This window comes from Ambystoma mexicanum, chromosome 5p, assembly GCF_040938575.1.
Source record: "Ambystoma mexicanum isolate Mex_15411 chromosome 5p, UKY_AmexF1_1, whole genome shotgun sequence".
Lineage (NCBI taxonomy): Eukaryota > Metazoa > Chordata > Amphibia > Caudata > Ambystomatidae > Ambystoma > Ambystoma mexicanum.
In genome coordinates, this window is record NC_090930.1 from 203447412 (window position 1) to 203474712 (window position 27301).

A 27301-nucleotide genomic window follows, 5' to 3' on the forward strand; every position below is an offset into this window, starting at 1 on the left:
GTCACCACAACCCAGAGCACCCAAAGCGGTGTCCCCACAACTCAGCCAGAAACGCGAAGGGTGTCACCACAATCAACCCTGCTAAAAGGGATGCCACCACAAGCCTGAAAAGGGTGTCAAAACAATCCATCTCGCTCAGAGATGACAGTCTCCAAAAGGCAGCTTGCTCAGAGAAGCCAGTTCTTTCCCCATCCTGCTCAGAGGGGAAAGCTACAACCCAAGGTTTCTCAGAGAAGCTGCATACAGACCCCAGTCATCTCAGAAATGCCAGTTACCACAGTCTGTTTAAAAAAATTGGTTATAACTGTTAGGGAGTTTTACTAAAGTCAACCTAAGGTAGGACTATAGAAGACTCTCCTTTTAGTATACAGGGCACCAACTCTTAGTATACGCCTGAACTACCCAAACAGTTTGGTAGCTGTGGCTGAGCAGCCAGGCTTAGTCCAAGAGCGAGAAGGATTGTAGTAGTGTACAAAGACCTTTGTGCACACACACAGTCAAGAAGACATTTAGACACTTTCAGTTATAAATGAATTATGATTTATTAAACAAACTAAGCAATGTTAAGGTCACTGTTCAATTAAGGTAGGTAAGAGAACTATGTATACCTATATACAGTAGGACACTTGCAGGGTAACTCAATTTAAGTGGCAAACCTTATGTTGTAATGTAGGTAAGTGAAAGAGTTTCTTAAAGTGAGAAAAAGTATTCATCAACGTACAATCATGAAATGATAATACTGGTAAGTAAAATAACTTGTTACACACTTCTAAAATAGTTGGAATCAATTCAAGTAAGTCAAGCACTTGGTAAATATACTTTAGAATCAATGGTTCAGGAAAAACGAATGAATCAAGACCAACACAAAGCAGGTAAAACATGCATTTAAATTCACAGAGGCTTTAGTCTTTAGCAGTCCATCCCTATCTGGCTATGAGTGTCTTTGAGTCATTTTGGGGGCGGGGGCAAAATGAGTAAGTCAGCAGCTGTAAAGAGTCAAGAGTTCCAGAAGAAGACTTGTAGCAAGTAAGCACAGTTTCTATGTTGGGAAAAAGGATCAGGGTCTTCGGAGAAGGCTCCCTGTATGCGCACAGGCATTAGGCCTGGTCGAATGTGTATGGGCAAACTACCAAATGTGCGAATCAGAACTCAAGCAACACAGGAGCAGAAAATCAACTCTAGGTAAGTTCTACCAAGAATGTTTTACAGTACTTTAGGCGTGAAGAAAAAGAAGTAGCACAATGCCTCCACGATGCAGCAGCAGCAGACCCGGTCACCGGATTCTTGATCAGGCAGACTGAAAAAGTGACAATGGAGGGTTCTCGCAGTAGCAATCAAGTGGCAAGGCTCTCAGCCATGGATTCTTCTTGGATCTGTAGTTTTGGCACACTTTTCAAAGCACAAGTGAGGAACAGTTACAGCCCGGTCGACTCAGCTTGCGCTCTCAGCCCAGCCTTCAGATGAGGGGATTCAAGGAGTGAAATCTTTGCTATCGAGGTCTGGAAGGAGTCCACCAAGGTTTTAGGAGGATTTGTTCTCCAGAAGGTGATGCACTGCACACTGGTCACAGGTGCCAAGGTATTGGCGGTTTGCAGCCCATTAAAATCACAGCTCATCGTCCAATGGCTTGAAATGCAGGTCACCTTCAGAATGGTTGGTCCCACCAGTCTTAGATCGGAGCTTCCCTGTCACTTTGAAAAGAGGGCTGGAGCAGCTGTGGTCACTCAGAGGGCTCTGGTGGTCTCTGGAGGTAGCTGTAGACATCCTGCTACTCTTTGGAATGGTTCTTCCAGGGGTCAACTCTGGCTTCAGTATGAAGACCCTCCCCTTGTATGCAGTAACCCAGCCATTCAACATGCATGCTGTCAATCAAATTGGGTTTGGGGCTGTCCTTTCCGCTTAGCCAGCCTTCCAGTTAGAACTGGATCTAAGCAGGCATACTGGAGGACAAAGCCCTGAGGAGTTTGGATGTCCTCCCAGCTTACTGTCCTCCCATACATATAGGTGAAAATCAGAGGCCCAAAAACAGTATAGCCCTCTACCTGGTATTTTCCAATAAAGAGACAGCACAGAGGAGATGGTGGTATGTCAAATGCAAGGTAACACAGCTTTATAGGAAGTATGCAAATCTGGGGAGAAAACAAAAACCACAGCAAAGCTCTCACTCTCAAATCCTTCTCTACTTTTGAACAGAAAACACAGTTTATATAATGCAAATGAGACATCCTGATGTCATCATAGTCACTGAGCTATGAAAACCTACCTCTACTGCGCATTGGTCCTAATTGCTAAGCTACATATAGCATCTATATGTCCCACCCTACTGATTGGGTAACACTCTATCTAAGGTCCCACCCATAAAACATCCCACAAAATGTACGACCTCATCATGCTTGAATATTATTGGTAAGCGCTGAATTAATTCTGCAGTGAAAAGGACATTTGCTTTTCAGTTAAAGTGTGGTCACACTCTCTGTGAACTGGCGGCATGTTCACATGTGTATGTAGACCGGAGGAGAGGACAAGCGTATTGCCTTTGTTATTAATTAAATAAAACAGCCCATGTCATCTCTGCCATGATGTCTTTGGGTTCCAATGACTCTGTTCTTGCCCAAATTCCAGTAATTTCGGCCCTCCCTGTTCTTGCAACAGTGAATGTGCCATTCTGGTCTTGACATATTTATGAATAACTATTGTTGTGAGTCATGCTACTTCCACCATGTTAAGATCTTGTTGCAGCAATTATTTGTCTTTTTAGCCGCATCTGCGTTTCTCTGTCAGGCCTTTGCCGACTGTGGAGACATTAATCTGTCAGTCACTTAGGAGATTTCCTGAGATGCTCCGGTAATCCCATGGACTTCAAATAGTCTGCAGTGTTGTCGTAACTGATTCACCTCAATGGTTGAACATTCGCTGCCCAGACAATGGTATCTTGTTCCATTATGTAAACCTCCTCTATGGTTTCCTGGCTTTAGACATTTCTTTGAGGCAGCTATGTCCTGCCACTGCAGCATGTTCCAGAATTAAATGTTTGTTTCAAATAGAGTGCATTGCTGGGGGCCCTCTCTTAAAGCTACAGAGGTTACTTCTTACTTCTCTACTGATTTCCTGGTGCATGCCTGTCACATTAGTTCCCTTCCGATGGGTAGCAGCAATCTTATCTACCTACAATTTTCTGCCCTACTTCTGTACGAGTCCCTAACTTGTGTACACACCTTCCTGTTACCTAATCTATTCTATTTCAGAACACCCTAATTGTGCAAGCTAATGCCTTATCTGTTCCCTACTTGTGTAGCGCAAAAATAGCTATTCTTTGTGCCAGCTGCATTTCCAGGAGTATTTAAAGTGCAGTTTCAAATGTGTCCTTTCTTATCTTATAATTTTGTTTCATCTGAGGAAGTTAGGGGTGCAGAGCTTGAACATGCTGCCCCACTACACTGGCGCCTTTGGGCGGGCTTCACAAAAGGATCCTGAAGAAGATAAAAGACGCACAAGGACCACCCCCAGTGACATGGCAGAAGAAGAACCATGAAAGAACAACCCATCGTGAGTGGTAAAAAAAAGAAGACAGGACCCATTTCGATCAATGGTGTCCCATGTGTCCCTTACCGCAGCTCTGAATGCAGCCTGCATTGTGGTTTCACAAAATTGGTAGAGAAAGTATCCACTGCCACCAGCCTCTCAGATGGATTTGTTACTCTAACCCGAAAAGTTACAGGAGGATGTAAAAAGAGACACAAAGTGTCCCCTCAGCACTACACATAAGGTGGTGGGGTGCACTGGCATAACATGGGCCCCCGCACCCGCTGCGGTGCAGGGGGCCCCGCTAGCACAAGTCCTGGGAGGGGGCCCCACTTGGGGAAAAAAAAGAACACAAATATTTTTTCACATTTTTTTTTTAATTTCTTTTTGAAATCACTCTGCCTTCATAAAGAAAATAATGCCTTTATGAAAGCAGAGTGACTATAAAAAGAAAATGTCTTTTTGAAGTCCGAGGGCTCCCCCCACCGCATGACATGGAAGACCCCAAGCTAGAGGCCTCCATTTCATGGGTTCGGGGAGCCCTATGACTTCAAAAAGAAATTGTTTATTTTTTAAGTCACTCTGCCTTCATAAAGAAATTATTTCTGTTATGGTTTAGTCCTTAACGGAAATAATTTCATAATGAAGTCAGAGTGATTTCAAAAAGAACAATTTCTTTTTGTAGTAATAGGGTTCCCCTCAACCCTATGATGTGTGCGTGTGTGAGTTTATTGTGAAAGGGTGTACACTTAAATGTGTAGATGGCTACCTGTGTGAGTGTATGGTGAAAGGGTGCACACGGTGTCCAGTCATAATATCGAAAAAATAAAGTCGAATGACAAAAAAGTCGAATCAATAATGTCGAAAAAAAAAAGTCGAATTTGTTTTTTTATTATTTATATATTTTTTGGGGGTTTGGTAAGTAAAAAAAAGGGCTAAAATAAAAAAAAAATAGAAAAAAGGGGGGTTGGGGGGGAACCCCCCCATTTCGAATAAAAAACGTATTAAAAAAAAATTCGACTTTTTTTTTTCGAGATTATTTTTTCGACATTTTGACTTTCGATTTTATTGATTTCGATTTTATGTCTAGGAACCGGTGCACACAAATGTATGAGTGACTGGGTGTGTGTGCGTGTACGGTGAAAAGGTGCACATTTAATTGTATGGGTGGCTGCCTGGGTGTGTCTGCATGGTGAAAAGGTGCACACTTAAATGTATGGGTGGCTGCCTGGGTGTGCCTGTATGGTGAAGGGTGCACACTTAAATGTATGGATGGCTGGGTGTGCGTGTATAGGATGAATGGTGTGTGTGCTTGAGTTCAGGGGCACAACAAAACCTACATTTCGGGGGGCTGATCCTTCAAATGTTGGGAGATGCGCTAACTTCACAGGCGGTCGGGGAGGGGCAAACTTATTTGTGTGGGGACATCCAACTTCTTTACGCATTTTAATGAGACTATTCTAGCGCAGCCTCAATGTTACAAGCAGTTAACTCTCTCCTTTAAGTGTGAAAGCTCCCACATATGAAATGCTGTGAGAAGGAACGGTTTCCGGTTCTCTTTCTACCCTTCCAATCACTTCCCTGTCATGAAAGTACTAAACCCACATCACAATTTAAATTGCCCTAAAAATGTGCATTTGAATGTAGGTACTAACCGTGAAATGCTTAACGTTAGTAATTGCTGGGCCCTTGTTAACAGCAAAACCCAGGTGCCCTTTAACATCTGTGTCCTGTTCTGACGGGCAACTGCTCTGAAGGTCAGCCAGGTTGAGTCAACATAGCCCAACATTTCTGGGTGTGAGTGCTGCAGCCCATTCAACTCGATATTGTTAAGCCCCTACTTGTGTTTAATGCCTTAATTACTTATTGGTAATCATCATTACTCCTAGCCCTATTCTTCCTTGTCCCAGTACTTGTGTATGAGGCAGTACTTGTGTATGAGGCACTATGCCTCATACAAAAGTACTGGGATGAGCTAGAGGTACATGGAGGTAATGCCTGTTTTAGCTACCTGTATCTTCATTACTCCCAATCCCACTCTTCCTCATACCAGTACTTACCTATGAAGCAATGAGCCTCAAACGTAAGCTCTGGGACAAGGAAGAGGGACGTGAAGGTAATTCTGGGCTAAGGAGCTGATTTTGGAGGTTGGGGTACTGCATGGGAGGCAAAGGGGATGTGTGGGGGTGAGATTGTGCGATAAATCATCATAGTTGTCCATGTCCAGGCTAAGCAGGCATGATATGTGGTATTAGTGGCTAGAGAGGCATTTTGGTGCAGCCAGCCTAGTTATTTCTCAGTTTGGTGTGACTTATTTTAACTGCGCATTTCAGATAAAGCAGTCCTGCTAAGTGTAATTACATGGCTAGACTGGCATTTGGCTGCAGCCAGTCTAGCCGTTTCTTACTGCGCCATTGTATATTTATTTGGGCATCTGTGATAAAATGATATGATATAAGTCTATTATAAAACGTCTGTACACAAGTGTTTCTAGGCGCAACAAGCAAGGGAGGGAAGATAAAGCCCCTAAGAGCATGGTAGGCCGGAGGCAGTGGAGGGTGACTGATCAAGAAAGAGCCTGGACTCAGTGAGACTCTGAGGGTAGCCAAGCAACAGGTCAGTACAGCGGACAGGTAGGTTAGGTAGGTCATCAGAGGAGGGAGATAGAGCGAAAGCAGAGGAGAAGAGGAAAGTTTTGAGCTGCTTCCGGAACATCAGGTGGTCCGCTAAAATTTGAGAGGGGGAGGGAGGCCAATCCAGAGGGAGGTATCTGCAGAGGAGAGAGATCCACGCCCCAATCTCTGCCTGGAGAAGCGTCTAACCCTTAGAGAGTTTGAGGTAGCTGGGGGAAGGGCTCGAGAAAGAAGGTATTTTGGAAGAGAGCGTTGGATGTAGTGTGGGCCCGACCCCAGAAAGCCTTGTTGCAATGCAAAGGGTCTTGAACTTGATTCTTGCAACCACCGGGAGTTAGTGGAGAGATTTCAGGGCTGGCTAGATATGATCCGTGGGATAAGTCTTGCAGTCCTGTTCTGGATTAGTTGCAGAAGGCCGAGAGTAGAGGAAGACAGCTTGAGAAAGAGGCTGTTAAAGTATTCCAGCCTAGAGCAAAATAGTCCTCTGGAGACAGTAAGCCTCTGTGGGAAAGTGAGAAAGGGAAGAGTCCCTTTGAGGAGGAGCAGCTAGTAGGTAGTGGGACTTCTTGGCGATGTCCGAGATGCGAGGAGAGAAAGAGAGAGTGGAGTCAAAGATTACACAAAAGGTTTTTTGCCTCGCCGGAAGGCGAAGGAAGAGGGCCCAAGGCGGGCAGCCAGAGTGAGAGAGGGAAAGCAGGGGCAGGGGTCCCAATGAGACAGATCTCCATCTTGATGGCATTATGGCAGAGACTGTTGGAGGCGCACCAATCCTGAATCATGGATAGACTGTTAGGAATGAGCGAGAGATGAGGAGCCTCAAGGAAAGCTGAGTGCCATCCGTATAACGCTGAAGAGAAGGTAGAGATCAGGTGGTCCAAAGGGGCCAAAAAGAGGTTGAAAAACCAGGGTGAGAGGATAGAGCCCTGAGGAATGCCACAGGTAGAGAGAGGTGGCAGAGAGAAAGATACCAAGTTAGACCAGGGAGGAGCAGTCCAAGGGGAAGGAGGTCAGCCATTCCAGGGCCTGATCTGTGATGCCCAGGTTCTCACATAGTCGATTGGCATGGTTGACTGTGTCGAAAGTAAAGGAAAGATCAAGGGGGCTACAACAGAAGGAAGGGTGAATCAAGGTTAGAGAGCAGATCTTCACGGGTGTTCAGGAGAGCAGTTTCCGCGCTTGTGGCAGCTCTGAAGCCAGACTGATGGTCATGGAGACAAACCAGAGATTCAATGTGGAGAGTAAGCTGGGAGATAGCCAGCTGTTCTCCAAGAGTTTTCCCAGGAAAGGGGTGATGGAGATTGGGCAATAGTTTGCTGGACAGGTAGGATCGACAGACGGCTTCTCGAGGAGTGGGTGCACAAGGGAGTGCTTAAGGGGAGAGGGGAACGTTCCAGTGGTGAAAGAGTGATTACAGAAATCAGCCATGGCTTCAGCGAGAGTGTCAATTTGGTCCTTGATGGTTCTGGAGGAGCAGGGGAGCACCTGTTTGGACGACACTTTCATGAATCAGACTTGTCTAGAAACCTTGTCAGGTGTTGTCAGAGAGAAAGAGGAGAAAGGAGGAGGAGAGGTAGAGATGGCTAAAGGGGGGGCCGAGAGAGGAAGAGGGAGAAGAAGAGGAGATAGTGGACAGGACGTCCTGAGTTTTATCGGAGAATTGAGAGGCCAGAGCCATACAGAGGGCCTGGGAGGGAACAGGAGAGGTGGAGACCGCAACAGGATTTACCAGTTCTGTGCAGATTTTAAAGAGTTTTGCCGTGTTGTCAGAGGACGCAGCGACCCGGGTTTCAATGTGTGCTCTCTTCTTGGTGAGTGTTATTGCTTCGACTGGCATTTTTGTGGAACCAGTCTAGGTATGTCTAAATGTGCCTGGCATGCTTTACTGTAATGTTATTACGTGTCTACACTGGTCTACATTGTGCAGCCAGTGGGACACGTTTTTCAATGTGGCATGACATTTTTAATAGCAAAGCTTTGATGTTCCTGTGCACTGTTGGTGACTTGCATGTATTGGATTGGTGTTACCCAACAAAACAACTACAAACACTCTGGCTTTTTAGCCAATTTTTCTCAGAACGTGTGCTGTATATTGCATTAAAACACATATTTAATTATTTATCCTAGTACAGTGTGCGGCATACCCCTTCAGCAGCATGTTCATATGTATTCCACAAGAGTGATAATCTAGGCCTGCCCAGAGTATACGACAACCCGTGATTTGTTGCCGAGTTGGGGGGGCCCCCTCAGCATGACTTGCAGGGGGGCCCCCACATTTTGTGTTACGCCACTGGGGGGGTACTGGTTTCACAGGAAATGTGTAGCTAAGATAAAAGGTACCCTCCTATCCTTGGGAACAGTAGTTCTCAGAAGGAATTAAAAATAAAACGAAAGAGGGAAGGTCCAGGAGCTTCCAGTAAAACTGACAAGGTGCTGCTTGTTACCATAAAAAAATTACAGATGCCATAGAAAATATGGAGGAAAGAAGACTCCATAAAAATAGACCCAAAAAGAGGGTACAGAGTACAAAATAAGAATGGGTGAGTGGGGAAAAAGATCCTCATTCACTCACGAGATTTATAAAAAAAACAATAGTCCAGACAAAGTGCTGGGGGTCTCACCAGGTGAGGAGAATATCACACAAGATGGAAATTCTGCTTAACAATTACTCCCAGCCAGCTCAGAGAAGTCCTTGAAAGCGCTATGGGCCTGTCCATTGAGCCAGCACCACTCTGGGCGTGATCAGATACGCTGGTAACTATACTACCTCTCTTCAGAAGTTTGTTACTGCCCATGGCTTCTCAAAGCAGCCAGTTACCACCCACCATGCTTATAAAAGCTAGTTACCACCCAATATTGCTCAAAGGATCCATTTAATTGGTCCAGTCTGCTCAGAGACACCAGCCACCACCACTACCCTGTTGCAAGAAGCTAGTTGACACTTCCAGCACACACCCTGTGCCAAGTCTCCTGGATTCCATACAGACAGCCACCTTTCCTTCAAAACACACAGTGAAGAACATTGCCATCATGGTCCCAACTGTCTCTCTTGCAGCCAAACAAACACTTCCTACCAGACACAAAGCCCTGGTCCTACCTCACCTGGATGGAGGAAAAGCAGTATTCACTGTCCTAACCACCATCAAAGTCTCTGCAAATATGATGACAAAAGGCCCACATGCAATACAAAGCAGTCACCGTCCACGCCCCATCATAGCTGGTAGACAATCACCATCTCTGGTGGTCAAAGAATCCATTGAAGTCAGGACCTGGTCAGACTAAAGGCACAGAAGTGCAAAACAAGAAAGAACCAAGTATGCTCAGTCATTGGCCACAGACTGTGAAATGACATCAGACCCTCTCCCACTCCATGCAAGTCAAATTGCAATCAAGACCTATTCCACAAGGAGCACCTTCTTCATAGGTCACAGTGAAAACAAATGAACACCCCATATAATAATTCACACGCTTCCTGATGGGGGTCCTATATGCTGATGAAGCACCTTCTCCATACCCCAAACTCACGCAGCTTGGTATCACTCCTGATGAGCAGTCTTTATAATCCACCCACACCCCTTTCAAGACTGATATATATTCCACATTAACTATGAATATTAGAGTATTAGCTATTCCAAGCTATCGAACACAGCGTGCCAGTAAATAAACCTCTGCAACTAGAACTGCTGTACCCCATCCCTAATTTAACGTATGGTTGTATAACCTTCCAATGTACAGGACTCTGTTGCTTCCCAATGCTAGGTGGGTGCTCAATAAATGCTCAAAGGAAATGGAGTAAAATATAGATATCCTGACATGCTATGTTGTGTGTGGTCTTGTTCATACAGGTGCTCCCACACATAGGAATATGGGAGGACAACTCAATGGTTCAAGCACCCGCCTCGGCTACAAGGCCTGACTCAGCCCATTCTGCTTCTGAGATCCATACACTGAGTGCCATTGCATTTGGTAATAAGAACAGTTTTTATTTAGAGTGCTTAACGTTTTACAGAGGAATCTGGGATGAAGCGCTGTATGTCATTTGATATTCTCTATCCTTCTAACCCTGTGAAAAATGCAACACTAATAAGCCAAGTTACGCCTAACCAGAGTAGTCATACGACGACCATTGCATATACATGATGCTTTAGAAGCAAGTCAACATATAGGGGGGAAAAACGTTCTTCTCACATTTGCCATTTAAAATGAAGCAACAATTCCAGACATAATCTAACATCCCTATCCGAATTCACCAGGTCGAACCACCCAGAAAGCCATAAACTCACCTGAAAAGCCTGGCATGCCATCTCTTCCTGGCTGTCCGGGCAGACCTGGAGGACCCGTAAAGCCACGTTCTCCGGGAAATCCTGGGCCACCAGGTTCACCTTTAGGCCCGGGTACATCAAACCCTGGAGGACCAGGGTCTCCTTTCTCTCCCGGATTCCCCTGAAATCCTAGATCACAACAAAACAAGATTAATCCTCTGCCTCTTTCAAAACCATGGAGGTGGGGGAATGCAAATTCACAGTGCAATGAACTCGGACTCATCTAATGACGCTCTTCTTTCCAAGAGCGTAAACTACTATGTTTTTTCAAAGCTACAGAATTAGCACACTATCAAAACATAAGGAAAACTATGTTCATATTGGTTCGATGGAAAGCTACAGTAGAGACTCATGGCACTACAGTGCTGACATGGTACACGCAAGTCTGAGATTGGTCGCTTGAGGAAAAACCTGATGCATTTCTGGAGCGGTGTGGCGATCGAGTGCGCCGTCCTAGTTGCACTGCTCCAGAATAAGATCATGTACACATTTTGTTTTCTTGAAGGCACACCAATGATTAGTGACTGGACTGTAATATCTAGAACGCTGTTTTCAGGATCCTTCTGGCCCGCAAAAAGCTCACAGCTCAATGAGGGCGAGCATGGCAAAAAAACTAATGACAACGACGGTTGTGTGTTTTTTTGTTTTTAATCATAAAATGTGTCGATTAGTTCCAGTCGGCTACTTTCCTGCTTTTGGTTTTGGGGCGCAACCTAATCTATCTGGAAAGATCCCAACGACTACCTTGGGTTTGCGGATGCTCTGGGTCTCCCAGAAATATATACGAACCACACATTGATCCTCTGTAATCCACACACACATGTGTATGTTACAGCTCTGTCTGGGATGGTGCCTCACATGCATGATCAAGTTTTGAGTTTTTGGGCCTCATTCCGACTCAGGCGTTAAGGGGTTTATGGGCCCGTAAACGGCGCCGACCCTTAACGCCTGATTACAAGGTTCCCTTTGCGGGATGGCTGTTTAACGGCTGCTTTTTGCAGCCGTTAAAAGCCATGCCGCAAAGGGGGCTTGGCGATAATTACGGCACCGTAATTTACGGTGCCGTAATTATCGCCTTTCCCCATTCCCATTATGCCCTATGGGGCAAAAATGGGAATGGGGAAGGGGCCATTGGTGAATGGGGAATTACCGCCCCACTCACCTTGGAATGGGGCGGTAATTCCGCCATCCACCATGGCGGAATTGCAACCTTAGCAGCATGGACTATGGTGCTAATAGCACCAAGGTCCTCCGCCAAGGTTGTAATGAGGGCCTTTGTGTCTTTCAGACTACACTCCTGCTCCAGCAGGGCAATAGAATGGTCTTCATTCAGGGAGTGACCTATATCATACCTTCTCCTACTCTCAGGAAGTGCAATGTGGGGTGAGGATTATGATTGGTGCTCAGCTCACGTCTGAGAGGATAATCAATAACTACTGTTAGTTGAGTGGGAAGTTTGGGTTGCACCATGAAAGGAACCAAAGCGATTGTGCCCAAAATATATGTCAAAGATAGGTGCAGCGCATTAGGGTAATTGATCAAAGGAAATGTAGGTTTTAAAATATTTGGGGGTTTGTGAAAAATGGGGACCTTTCAACTAACTTTCCATCGAAGCTCAAACGCAGCCCTAGAGAGAGCAAAACATTTAAAAAAACAGCTTTGTTTGGCGTAAATGATTTTAGATTTCTGATTGGTCTGAAAACTACCATCCTTTGTGTACCTGGTGAAATGCAGGCAAAAATAAAATAAAGTCAGTGGTGTATACAGGAGTAGACCAGATTTTTGGGGAAAAGTGGAACAGTATTAAAGTCAATTAACCTCAAAGTTATTCATTACCCATAGTAGGGTTTTTCCATAAGCCCGCTCAAAATGTATCAAGAACACAAGAAGCGGGATGGTGGTAAACCTTGTTGATCAACAATTTGTTTCTGGTCATCTCTTTGGATACAGAAATGAACCAGGGGGGGTTATGAATGTCAAGGTGCGAGATTGGACCTGCAATGTACACACCACATGCCCGTCCCCCACAAGTTTAAATCTGGTCGTTTTTCATGCAGTTAATTCACACTGACCTGTCTACCAGCCACACACATCTATAAATAACTCGCCTGAAAAGGATCTTAACATGAAAAGCAATTGGCTAAAAGGCACTAAAGTTAGGCATCGAGTTATAACTTAGGATAGACTTATTTCTGTACTAACGATTGGACAGACATCCATCTGGATCAAGTTCTTGCGTGGGTAAAATATTGCAGTTGAATTCAGGTATTACATTTAATTCATGTTCTGTCATGCACAGGCTAGACCATAGAGCTGTTGAAATGATTCCCAGCCATCCCATCTTAGACCATAAGCATTATCCAAGGATTAAGATACGAAATGGGTCGGGTGGGAGAAGCACAATACCTGAGGGACCTGGGTGTCAGAGACGAGCAGGTTAACGTTCATCGGGACGATGACGGTACCCCGAGCAGTTAGGAGTCGCAAATAGGGAAGTCAGGGTGGTACGGAGTTAGGAAACAAAATCAAGCACAGACAGGTTAACAGTCTATAAAAGCAACAGCGACAAAGGGCAGAACACAAGTAACAAATGGACAAGTACGTCTTGGAACGAGAGGAATTCAGGCACTTTAAAACAGCAGTACTACGTCAAAGGCTAACTGAAGAGTTGCTGTGTGGTATCGGAGACGGTGACGGCAATTTCTGTAGAATAGCGTTATTAACCCGGTAGACCAGATAGAGGGCTTCCTTGTTTAAGCGTCAATGGCTTCACATCTTACTGTAGCGGTAATCCTTTTAGCTGTGCCCGCGCACCTGGCTCCTACGGTGCCCTTTTCTCACTTCTCCCTAATTATTTCAGTCTACTGACCCTACAGTTGCTTCGTCCCTGGTTCATCGTCATTCCATTTACATCCCAAGAAGAACTTGCCATACTCCAACCAGGGCGACCCATTCTCCCCAGTGAACACCAGATGTGCGTTCGCCCGGTGGATCCCGGCTTGCGTCTGCTACACTAGCTATAGATTTAGAAGATTTATACATAAAGGCTGTTCAACTGGCTGCTGCCATAAAAGCACACATTCCTTTACAGGAGCTTTACAGAATATGTATGTATTTATGTAGATTGATTATTTTATAAGTGATTTTACATTTTCTAGCAATTATTCAGCAGTGAAGGTGTATACGTATCACCATTATGTGTTTATTCCTACAAGTTTGCACACAAAGTTTAAGACTTTTTCATGTCCAGGAACTGGCTTTGTGCCCAATCTAGGAGAGTACGTTTTAGTCTGAGTTTGGTCCTCAACACAGGGGTATATTTTCTTTTTAAGTGGCTACATAAGACTTCAGGTAGCAGAATCTGAATTTTCTCTTAGGTCGCTATTGCTGCAAGCAATTTACACTCTGCTGAAAATGAGCAGGGAGAGTACTGAGCAGTTGAACAGAGACTAAAGAAAAAGGAAGCCTAGCCAGGTACTTCATGAGTGCCAGGACGCTGCGGAGAAGAGCGCCTCTCATTCTAGGGGCACATCAAGTGTCACTATGAAGAGATAACAGCAGAGGGAGAGCATGACCGTCAAACCAGAAGGTTACAGAGCTGCAGCTATCCCTTCTCGCTGGAGTTCAATGATATCTGGTCCAGAATTGAAACAGGTGAGACAGGACCTCCCAGGTTCGAGGCTGCAGGGGTTGACACTCCATGGGATAAGGGGCTGCATACCTGAAGTCACTTTAGATGCTAAGAGAGGGTCTCTGGCGGTCTGTAACCAAGGCGATTATGTGCAGCAGAAAGAGTAGCGCCAGAGAACGTTCAACAAATAAGTTGCCTTAGACGTTACTCCTCCTTTAAAATATTGGCGTTTGTATTCCAGATCCAAGGACCGGTTATTAAAAAAGACTCTGGTGATGGAAAAGTACCTTAAAGCATTGATAATTGGTTATGTTTTCATCAATGTTTTCATTAATGTGGATTGCGCGATCTGAATGACACCTGGCCTAGTAGGATCGTTGTCTGTCTTCCCTTCGTTCCCCCTCCCTTGCCTCGTCGCGCCTTGAAACACTTGTGTATAGGCGCGTTACAAATACCATATCATCTCATATCATACCCCTTGCTCCTATCAATAGTACTGCTGTTTTAAAGAATGTTTTCCAAACTCAAACTGGTGACAGTACTTGCTGTTTTCAGACATTCTTTGCATCCATCAAAAAAGGCATCACACCTAAAGGGAAACTCCCATCCAATCAAGCGTCTCGGCTTCTTCCCTCCCCCTTGCGGATCCTCCGCATGGACATTCGATTTCCGAGGTGGTAGGGAAAGGATTTGTAGCCAACAGGTTGGCTGCATGCTCCAGCCATGTTGGGTGGGTAGGTACCCACCCCCCTCTTTATCCTTCAATCCTCAGTTTGGATAAAGGGAGGTGGGAGTTGGCTGCCATGGCCAAAATGGCGGCCGGAAGGAAGGACGGCACATTTTCTATCCCCCCACCCCATTGTAGGCAGAATCAAGCGGTGGTCGGGGATGGAAGAGCCTGGACTTTTGGATGCAAGTTCCCCCTTACACCCGTACACACAAGGTCAGCGCAACCACTTCTGCAACGGCATGCCACACAACAACGGACAAACTACCATGACTATTGCTCATCAATCCATTCGAATAAAAAGGGCCACTGGTGGCGTAAATGGAGGTGCCAACCAGAAGGACCTAAAATCCTTCAAGGCAAGCACTGGTTGCGTCGCATTGGCCAAAGGTGGCTTAGTGGAGCATGCATAGGAGAAAGCAGAGCACATGCATGCATGCATGCATTTTGCAGCCAGTGCAGCATGCAGTTAATGACTATGGGGATTGCGTGCAAGCAGGTAACCGATCAGGGATGCAGCATGCGAGAGGAGCATCTTGGATCAGAAAGAGGCGGGCGGTCGCCACGGCTGGTCAACGAGCAAAGCCAAAACAAAAGTAAATTCTAAAACTTAAAACTGACGAGGGCAACTGAAGAGGTCAGAAGTTGGTGAGTTCACAGGTGCGTGGATATGCAGTGGGGTCACTTATTGGTGGCCACAGAAACGTGCATGGTGGTGCTTATTTGCGTGGGGGCGGGAGTGGAAATTACTGAGCTTGGAGAGGAGTGATCCTGCAACCGTGCTTGTGACCCCCCTCCCCCCGCCTAGTGATGAGATTATCATGCTTACGGGGAATTAATTAAAGCGTGCTTTGAAAATAAAAAGTTTTTTTTAAACATTTAAAGCAGCAATTAAAATCAACTCAACTTTGATGGGAACACAATTGCTAAAACATTTTTAAAGTATCCGTTTTATTTACAGTCAACCTGGTCAAACGAAAACAAAAAGCACAAACGAATTAAAATGGACTCAGAAGCCTAGTCTGCAGGCCTAAAGCACCTGCCCGTGTTATATGCCGCTGCCCTGCTCAGAAGCTGGCACTGGGCTTATGACCTGTGTGTGGGCGCCAGTGGAATGATAGCAGGAGCCAAGGAGCTGTGGCAAGCTCTGGGGCATAGTCCATGCTGCTCAGGTGCAGACAGAGAAATGAAGCCATGGGCCAGAGGCTGAAGGCCCATTAAAGACTATCTAATCAGTCCACTGCCAAATTCGGACCTAGAAAAGCTGATTAATAAGGCACCACCGCAATCCTCATAGGCAGAAGGTGCACCCTCATCCCCCGGTCTCTGCTCATGGGCCAGCTGGGGCAGATTGTGGACGTGGAATGGGCACGCCGACACTGCGTCCATGCTGTATAGATTTGCCCAACTCGGTTTGACCATTGGCTACTTTGCGCAGGGATCGACCATGCTTCATTATGATAGACATCTCTCATCCTCCTGTGGCCACCATGAGGATGTTTTAATAATGGTATGCATGTCAATTTCAATAACATCTTTTTGGTGCAGCTGCCATTTGCAAGCCTATGGAATAAAGATGTCTCCTTCCCTTGCATGCCACACACTGCTGGGTATTGGGATATGCCCCATCTAAGATGCAGAAGCCGGGCAAGACCTGGCATAGAATCAGTAGCCTGGCAACCACCATTGATTCCCAGTTCAAAACATGGGGCACACGTTTAGGAAGTGTTCGGGCACACACAAACATTCTAATAATGCATGCCCGCTAATCAGATGGGACAACTAGCTTGCCTGGCATGTATTAACAGAAAAACCCAACAACCAAACCAAATGCATATTTCATCAGGTTGACTGCAAATAAAAATGGGCATTGGGCAGTTTTTAGATGGTGGGGGTGGGGGGCGACCAAGTAAGATATGCGCTGTATTGCTGCTATAAGTGTTGCCAAAATTAAATGATTTGTGAGGTGCCAAAGGGCGTGATTGACATGCCACAAATAAACGCAAGGTGTTCAACGGCTCTGCAGAAATGAAAAGTGCTCGTGACATGAAATCATGTATGCTGTGCAGGGAGCCCGTGTGCCATGCAAACACCGTGGGAAACTGATTGCGTTGGCACTGCACAAGGACATCTCATGAAAACCTCAGAACACCCATTTACTGGAAAATCCCAGTTCAATACAGTTTCAAACATGTGTAAACACTTGTAAAAAGCTGAAATGATTAATACTGCACATATTCGACAGAATTCAAACTGCGTTCCTTGAACCCGGAACATCCTCTCCAGTTGCATTGTGTTTCCTGGCTGCGTCTACACAGGTCAGTAAAACCAAAACCCATTATTTTAAGTAGCTCCGGCTATACGTACACTTAGCGTACACATGTTCTGTCACAATCCACATGATCTCCTGGTCGGACTAGTTACACTGCCACCAGGCATTGAAGTAGGACAACAAAGCAGACATTTTGAGGTCCGAGAAATCAGAAAGCAGAATTAATCAAGTGATTATGTCAAAATTGTCATCTGGTGTCTGAGGTGCTGCCTCACAATGCACACTGTCTATAGACACCTTGTTCCACTGAGCCCCCGCCTTCATGACCTGACATTTACTAAGTGGCAGTCCTGTTTCCTGGAATTCATTTTAAGACAGGTACCCCTTTTCCATAGCTATGAGTAGTACCCCTGCTAGATAAACTAGTCTCGACTGTTTTCTCCCGACTTGACAACATTTAATCAATGTGTTCGCCAGGATAGATCTCATGAAACACCCTCTCCTGCACCTTTCTGGCACTACAGGATATTGGAGAAGGTTTATGAACCTCTTTTTATTAAAATCTTCTTGCTGCATTTCCCTTTCAAACGCAATTTCCTGCGGAAGCTGAGGAGAAAGGGATTAAAGAACCAAGCAAATAAGGCAATTTGTACAGTTTCCCCTCGCGGGGGCAGTAGGCGATGTCGCGCTGCATCGGAATTAAGCTACGGCTCTAGCAAGATGGCTTCTTAGCCAGCATCTACTGTCATATGCTGCTCACTCAACCCGCCTTCCTTTAATTTAATATTTACGCTTTAATGTTTGATGAAAAGCGTGGTTTCCCAAGGCGGCAAAATGATTATTCCATTTAATGCTGGCCCAAGGGTACAGTCATGTTTACAAATCATTAGATCAGTGGCTAACCCTATTAAATATTTAGGCAAACATTTCAAGCCTGTCGGAATTAACAAAGCAATAAGCCGTTCCGGTGTACAAAGACAATTTACCAGCAGCACTCAAGCCCGTAATGGGCACAGGGGATCTATTCATTCGAAGCATGTTAGAATCTATAATACTACTAATGAGTTATATTGTTACCGTTCTGCCCTTATTTATTATCTCCCTGATTTAGTACGATCTCAAATTAACTGGCAATTTGCATTCATTACTTACAGTCTTTGTTACTTAGAAGCATCAAGAACATGAGCCTGAACGGGTACGGTCTGCTGCGGTGCAACCGCTGCAGGGCACTTCAACAGATGCTGCCACCAAAGCGCACTGGTTTTCTGCGCGCGCTGTAAGTGAGCGTGCCCGATAATGGGAGGAGATTTACCTGGTGGGCCGGCTGGTCCTGGTGGGCCAGGGGGGCCAGGAGGTCCTTGGCCACCGATCCCTGGTAATCCTGCTGGTCCTACCGAGCCAGGTTGACCATTCAGGCCCGGTTCGCCTTAAAAGGAAAAAAACACACTATGAAACTGCACAATTTAAAAATATTTTTCAAAAATGTTAGCTTTAGAAAAAAGAGTAGCACAATGCCTTGTCTGGCCCAGCCTATTGCTGCATTTTATGATATCAAGAATTTTTTCTCAATGCCTTATGCAATAGAGTCTCATTGCTGATTTATGGTGTCTGGGCTTTTTACGCCACAGTGTGCAAGGTAACATGCTTGACCAAATGGCCATAATATGATTGTATTCCCAAGTTAAACAAAAGAAAAAGATCTTGCAAAATGCAGAATTTGCCGTGCAAAACAATAGAACATTTGGTAGGTTTGCATTAGGATAAAATACAAAAGGCGGCAAAATGTACAAGAATTTGTTGACTCAGACCCACTCTATCCTACACATGTTATGCCTTAAAGGGGAGGGGTTCTGCAGCTCTACATTCCTGTGTCTCTGAAACCTTGCTGTGTGGGTGCCACTGGATACCTGTGGGGCCGCACGGCACGTGCCCATGCAGTTATCATTTATAGGGAAAGGATACAAGACCTTGTCCGAATCCAAGATATGTTTGGAAAGATATTTTCATCGGTTACATAGGCTTTAACCCACATATTTGAACCATCCACGTGAGAATAGCATTGGTGCAACGAGAGTGAAACAACACGCGTCACACAGAAAAATACTTCCTTAAGTGTCACAGTATATGTGAGGCATGTTGTGTGAAGTGCATTTGAATATTTGAAAGAAATAGCTTGGAGCGGGATTGGAAGGACCTAGGGGTGCATGTGTGGAGCACAGTTTGGGTGAGCATTGTGAATACGGTGTGTAGCTTTCTTGAAATTCCAGCCGGTTCCTCTGTGGGCGGTGTCTGGGTAGGCAATATTTACTACCTTCCCCCGCTGGTATGGTTTTACTTCTTCAGCAGTCATTTATAAAGTGGTAGATACTTCTATGTGGGCTGGGCAGGGCAAGGCCAGTAAGGTAGGCCAGAGGCCAGCACATTACAAGCCTTGGCCATCCACAGACCAGGATTTATCGCTTTTAGCTCCCTGGTGTACCCTTAGGAGTGCTAATGGATTTCCTTTCAATGGGGATTGTGTCTGAGACTTCACGCATGCTAAATTTCCCTTAAAAACTACAAACCGAGATGGCCAAGATGGAAAATAGTAACGGGACTAAGACCCTTTTCTATTTCCATTGCAGACATCAGGAAGGAGTGCGGCTGGAGGGCAAACAGCAGGTAAGTGGGGCTGTGGGGTAGGATTCCGTCGGCAACTGGGGTGAGGAGACAAGATGGATGGAAGGGATGATGAGGTGTTAAGAAAGATTTTCTTTTTGCAGCTTTACTTCCATTGACAATGGAGCCCACACCCCCCCCCCCTCCCCCCCCTCCCAGCGTTTTGCTATTGATTGATTCCTGGCCTGACTGTTTGAAGGTAAATGAAGGTGTTTTGCTTTACTTACCTTGCTTAGATCATCTGTTTTTCGGGGCCCTGGTCAGTCTAATGCTAACGGTGCACTGGGAAGCTGCCTCACTTTGCAAGATTCTTGTTATTTTTAAGGTGCACACAGCACCTTAGAGTGATGTGCAACAGAGGGTTCTGTGTATCCCTTTTCATTTTCTTTTAGTAATATTTCAATAAAGTGCAGATGTGTCCAAGACAGGTTACTGACAATTAACGTTTTCATACCATGATTTCAATGTATGCACTTTTGAATTTCACTGCATAATGCATTTTTGAGTACCATGCTCTCAAAATGGCCGTGCCACCTGTTTTTATCACCCTGTCCTTTGGCTGGCATTTTTCCTGTATTCTCAGGTCAGGAACTACTATATAAGGAAAGAACTTTCTTGGATAACCTCTCTGCCTTCCTGGGCAAAGCAGCATGGTGTGCCGCTGGATGGAGCGTCTGGGACTGCCTAGTCCGAGTCTACACTGCAGCCAGGGGGATGTCTGTTGTTGGGCAGATGTGGGGCAAGAGTCTGTGCTTGTGTGGACAAAACTTGCCAGCTTGTACTGTGCAGATCCTTCTCATTGGAGGGCTGGGGCGATCCTGGTTCAAATCTAGGATAAAAGCTGTTCTTCAGATCATCACTCGAGCCAAGACCCCTTTGAAGAGCTGCAGCCTGCCGATGACCAGAGAAGGACCGCTCAAGAAGGGTATCCAGTGATTCCATCGAATACAAAGCATAGAATGCAAAAGCATTTATTTGAAGGTAAATGTTTTATTTTTATTATAATGGGTTTTAAGGGGTTAAAAAAACGGAGGTTGTGGGGATCCCCCCATTGAAAAAACAGAAAAATAATGCATTTTTTCAATGCATTTTTTTCAATGCTTTTGCATTCGATGCAATCACTAGGAACCTTCAAGAAGTCCCGCATGGCGTCCAGCCATGCCACGGTAAAGACCTACCTTTCTGGACCAATATCCCAAGGAGCCTCGGTGGTGCTTCCACCCTTGGACTGGTGGGACCAACCAGTCTTGACTCTTTCATCCTGCCATCTGGAGCCTTCGGAAGTGTCCCAGGACACCATGTGTGCTGATAAAAGAATTGGGATTCTCCCAGAAAGTCAACCTTCCCACTCATAACAAAGGTTGAATCCTTGACTGGATAGCGGAACACAACTGTGAAGCAACCATCACAGATACTGTACCCCAGATCTGGACTGACCACCATCTACTATTATTTACAGTAGCAACAAACTATGCCACGGCCCAGTTCTCATTTGCCCCTCCTATGCTCACGAGGAACAAAAAATGTATGACAGCAGAAAAACTGTTGCCCATTATACTACCACAACTTAACTCGCTCCCAGTCAATATGGATCCTAATGGGCTAGTTGAACAATTTAATGATACTATCAATACAGCCCTTGACCACATAGCACCACTTAAACTACGGAATAGTAAACCAAAAAAACACCTTAACTCATGGTTCACTCCTCATCTAAAAAATCTAAGGCTAGTAAAAAGAAAACTTGAAACTATTTGGAGACTCTCTCCTTCAGCCGAAAACAAACTTAACCTCGCCAAGGCATCATCCCAATACAAGAAAGACATCCTACTAGCCAAACAGGAAACGTACAATACTAGAATATCTCAATCTAAATCTAGTGTCAGAGAATTATTCAGCATTCTGAAAGAACTGGAAACACCTATTGCTCCCCAAGAAAACTGCACCAAGGACAGAAAATGGTGCTCTAGCATACAATCTGCCCCAACCAACAAAGTAGCCAATCTACAAACTAAAATTGCCCTCAAAAAAGCATCTCTATCGCCTCATATCCCGCAGACTATAGCACCACGACCAAACAAGAATCGCGTTTCCGCTTCTCCAAGGTATCGCCCAGTGAGGTAGAAAAGGTTATTCTGGGACTTAAACCGTCCAACTGTAAAGGTGACCAATGCCCTACCCAACTGATTAAGGATGCTGCGAGAGAATTATCGCCATTCATAACTAAACTCATCAATTCATCCTTTACCACAGGCACTGTACCAAATAACAAAAGAGTCTTGGGTACTGCCACTTTTAAAGAAGCAAACCCTTGACCCGGCCATTCCCACTAACTTCAGGCCCATCACGACCGTGCCCTTTCTCTTAAAAATTCTCGACAAAGTGGCATACATGCAAATACAAAACTTCCTTGAAACCAACCACCTACTCGGCACCCGCCAATCCGGATTCCGCCCACAACACGGGACTGAGACAGTCCTTATCGATCTTAAGGCCCAAATAGATCAATGCAGAGACAATGGCCAAGCAGCCCTACTCCTCCTGCTAGACCTCTCAGCTGCATTTGATTTAGTTGACCATTCAGTCTTATGCAGCCACCTAGACTCTGCAGCCCACTTCTCTAAAGAGGCCATAATATGGATTAAGTCCTTCTTGAGCAACCAAACTATTAGAGTCTTCCCTCCATCAGCCTCGGCAGACCCGATCCCCATAACTTGTGGTGTACCTCAAGGATCCTGTGTGTCACCTACCCTCTACAATGTATTCACAAAGCCACTTTTTTGACGAAATGGATCATCTGGGTATCGCCTACACCAATTACGCAGACGATACCCAGATCCTCCTTCCGCTTTCAGGAGACTACGTCAAGGATCTAGCCCTAGTGAATAAAATCTACAGCATCGTTCAGGCATGGATGGCCACACACGGCTTATGCCTGAACGATGACAAAACTGAGCTCATTATTCTAGGCACCCCGACATACATTTCCAAACTCAGCCCTGACTATGCCAATTTCATTATCGATGGGAATAACATAAAAGTAGCTAAGGAAGTGAAGACCTTAGGTTTTTACCTAGATGCCACCTTGAACTTTGCTAAACAAGTTAACTCTCTAGCCTCAACTACTGCATACACATGCAAACTTTATCAGAGCCAGCAAACAATTCCTCTCTACAGACAGCTGCATCACGCTCGCCAGAGCCCTTATACTCTCCAAGTTGGATTATTGTAATGGACTATACATTGGGGCCAATAAACAGACCATATATAAAATCCAGGTCCTCCAGAATAATGCCTTGAGAGCAGCTCTCAAGATGAACAGAAATAAGCATATATCCTCGGTAAGAAGAGAATATAAATGGCTATCTACTTCTGATAAAATTCAACTCAAAATTGCCTCCCTCACCCACAAGTGCCTAAACAACAAAGCACCACCCTACCTCAAGGATAGGCTACATCCAAGAACCTCAACCAGACCCACAAGAACAGCTAACGCAAACTGCTTACAAGTCCCGCGATTCAAACTCGCTACCATAGGAGGACATAGTTTCCCAGTCAAGGCTGCGCAGCTGTGGAACTCATTACCCCACGGCATTAGAGAACCCCAGCCTTTTGTGAAATTTAGACAGAACTTGACCAATTGGATGAGAGCTAATGACACCTAACTACCCTGACTTGCGTGTATCCACTGACGAACTAACCTGAAGTTCGACCTGCACCCCATCACCAGGCTATGTGTATCCGCCTCTGTCTCTATGCACTGGAATGTTCGGGTGCCTGTATTTTATCTCTGTGTTTATTATTACTATTGTATATTCCTCTCAAGAATACCTCCACATGTAAAACATTGTTTCAGGACCCAGATCCTGCCCTGTATATATCTACCTACTGTATATTGTCTGATGCTCCTACTTACCATGTACCTGTAACTAAGCTGAGCATATTCTTTTCTTGTGCGCCCTGATGCCCCAGGATCTGGCGCGCTCTATAAATAATAAACTAAACTAAACTAAATCAGCTCCGTCCAGGGCCTCTGGGCCTCTGGGCCTCTGCTGTGCACTGGTCGCTGTTCAGACTTGGAACTCTGCAGGTCTCCAGCTTGTGGTATAAGAACAGGCCTCCTCTTGCTGATGTTATCCATCTTGAAGAGGTTCCTTCCTGGAGCAGTTTATTTGTGTCCACCATGTGAGTCCCCTGCCTGTTTCAGTGTGGTGATCTTTGCTGCTTGGTGCTTCCATGGTGTCCCGGGGTCTCCTTCCAGCATGGGATTCATGGTGGTCGGCATTTCAGTGTATCTGGGTCATCCAGCTTCCAAGTCACAGGAACTGTGTCGCCAGAGTTCAGAACCGTAATCTAGCCGGACCCAATCAAGATCCCAAAAATTACCTCTGCACACATCTACTTTAGCAGGGAAGGACTTTTTAAGCTTTTAAAGGATTTCAATAACTGTGAAATTCAGGTTTAAACAATGTAACACAATGGGCCTCATTACGAGTCAGCCGGTCCGGTAAACCCGCCACTGTTGTTTCCAGACCAGCTGATCTTGAGTCCTGCAGGCGGGAGGTGTCACTCCAGCCAGGTCTGACCTGGCGGGTTTAACACCACCCGCCTGCAGGTAGACGTGGAAACACCAGCACCATTTCAGCATGGTGCCAGTGTTTCCACTTCCCCATTCCCATGGAGTCCTATGGAACTCCATGGGAATGGGGATTTACCAAATTCCACCTCCGGAATTACCGGGTCACCGGGGTTGGAATCACGGAGGCGGAATGGTAATACGAGTCCGGCGGTAGCATGCCGGTTTTTCCGGCTCGGTTACCGCCGGACTCGTAATGAGGCCCAATGTAAAGCACTGGTAGATATTATGCCGTGGCCTTAAAATAAGGCCACTGATACTTAAAATTCCTTCCCTGCTAAAGTAGGCAGGCCTAATCCCCAAAAGAGTCCCAAATTCCAAGCAGTTGCTTCAAGTATTACCTTCTTTTTATCTTCACGTATTTTACTACATACAGTTTACTTGTACTTTTTAATTAAATGCCTTTGGGGAATGTATATATGTGCATGGTTTTGCCTTCAGTAGCACTACTTATCTGCTATTTTCAAAGGATGTTGTGGGGTGAAAAGACAGCCCCAGAGTGACAGAGATGGAGAGGCCATGCTAGGCCCCTATTGTGAGAGCGAGGCTGGCTTGTGTAACACCCATTGGAAAATGCAGGCCAGTTCAAAACATTATTTTCCAATATAAGGCCTAGTGAATGAACAAAAATGAGCCTATTTCAACTTTAGTAAAATACGAAGACACTTACACGGACGGCGGTAAGGGTTAACGGTCACCGTTAATGGTACCGGTGACCGTTAACCCTTACCACCTTACTACGAGGTCCCTTTGCGGGTTGGAGACTTTAACGTCTGCTTTTTGCAGGCGTTAAAAACCAACCCGCAAAGGGACCAAGGTGCTAATTACGGTACCGCAATTTGCGGCACCGTAATTAGCGCCTTCCCCATTCCCATAGAGCCCTATGGGGAAAAAATGGGAATGGGGAAGGGCAATGGGGGAAAGGGGAATTACCGCCCTGCCAACCTTGGAATAGGGCGGTAATTCCCCTTTCCACCAAGGCGGTGCCGGTATTTTACCGGCATGGACCAAGGTGCTAATAGCACCTTGGTCCTCCGCCTACCGTGTAATGAGGCCCACTGAGTTGCAGGAGAGTGTGCCTTAGAACTGTATTATTGTAACTGTGTCCAATGGAGATGCGATAGCTGCTGACTTTGTGTAAACAGGGAAAAGGCACCTCTGACAGATGTAAAACTGTAGCAGTGCACATGGAAAGAAAATATACATTTGAAACACTGCATTTGGAAGATAAAAGGGAAGAATGATGCCTCACATTTAAGAAAAAAGTCAAGTGACAGATAAGTAATAGAGACTTAATTTTCATCATATAAAATGACAGCCTGTAAAGAGAAAGTACTATTTCATTTTTGTAGAAGTGAACACTTGTTTCCTATGTTAACTGTGGCCTATCTGTGTGCATAAGATTAATAATGCATCTACCTCTGTTCTGATATAATAGAAAAGAAAGATTGTATGTATGAACAGCAGGCCTAGGTGTAATACCAAATGTTGCATGTTAAACACATCATGTCAATGTAAAATGCTATTCTTTTAGAATGATGTATTTAGTTTGTTTTTCCCCATTGAACTGGAAGGTCTGTTCCTCTGAAACTTTGACCTCAATACCTTTGGCTGAGGACTTCTAGAAGAAGGTGGTCTGGTGTTCAGTTAAAACATAAGATATACAGAGAATTAGATCTGAATTGTGGGATTTGCAGATAACACAGCCAGCAGAAATGTGCTTTAAGGTCAGGTCTCCCCATTAACTGTGCATTAGCTTCGAACAAAAACCTCGGAAGCCCTTGAGGGGAGGGCATGATCACATAGGCCAGCCAGATGTCCTGATCAGGTCATAGAAGAGAAACAAAACCTATGTATTGATAGGGGCTGGTGTGAAACCCAGGGACACTTGCAGTGCCTTGCCATGGACTAACAGTGAATACATTTTCCACTGAGCTCATCCCAGGTTCATATTAAAGGGGTTCTGAAGCCTGTCGGGACCATGTCAAAACTAATTTTGTGTGATGCATACAACTTGAGTTATGAGAATAATTATGATTCTGGCCTTCTCATAATTCTGAGGGAATAGAAAGTTATTTTGATGATAGGTTATGGAAGTAAGGTTTGAATTAGGAAGGGGAAGATTAATGATTATTTCGGCTCAGGAGTACATCAATAAAAATGGTAGTTCCTCCCAGGAGGGGCATGCTGAAATATAATTAGTATTTTCTGACTTGCCATAAAATATAGAACTCAAGAATATATATGTGCCAGACATTTTCTTAAAAATTAGGGTAGCTGCCATGTTAGATTTTTAGAACCCAAAAGTGTAAAACTACCTGTCATGTTGAAATGATGTATTTTTCCTCCTCCCTCAGCTTCCATAACCCATACCACCCAACGTCTGGTCCTATCAAATCTGTATCGTCGGAATTATGATAATATGTAGGTGCCATAAGCCCTATATCTTGGCAATTTCCAATCTAAGAGGGGACTTGCAAGAAAACAACTAGGGAGAGAGACCAGGAGAGCAGCCCAATCCATAGGGGCACCACCTTGCCAGGGCAACAAAGCTAAACCAAGGCCTACCTAGAAGGAGGGAGAAAAGGAGGGCAGGGGACTGTGCTTGAAAATCTGGGAGCCCTATTTGAGAGAGGCCTGTGGCTGCAGAGACCTGGCTGGTGGATAGAGGCTTGAGGTGTGAGCTGCCTGACTGAAAGAGGGTTCTAGGATCTGGCGGGCCTCCTGAGCTAAGAACAGAGATCTCCCATGTAAGTAGATATATCTCAAAGCTATCAATTGTGTGGAGAGCTACCTGCCTTAATACCTTTCCCTTAGGGGGTAAAGCGGTGGGGGGGCAAAACCAGGTAGACCCTGTCCACATTGAACTAAAAAGTTAACTCAACAAATTCTCTATAGAAGAA

General features: G+C 45.2%; 1 protein-coding gene across 1 annotated transcript in view; it reads right to left on the reverse strand.

Annotated features, from left to right (window-relative positions):
* Positions 1 to 27301, reverse strand: part of COL4A5 (collagen type IV alpha 5 chain) — a 568084-nt gene that overhangs the window by 203487 nt on the left and 337296 nt on the right. The window contains exons 30-31 of the mRNA XM_069612627.1: positions 18417 to 18530; positions 10436 to 10603 (exon numbers count right to left, since the gene is read on the reverse strand). Of these exons, the coding sequence (XP_069468728.1) occupies positions 10436 to 10603; positions 18417 to 18530 (282 nt within the window). The remainder of the gene's footprint in view (positions 1 to 10435; positions 10604 to 18416; positions 18531 to 27301) is intronic.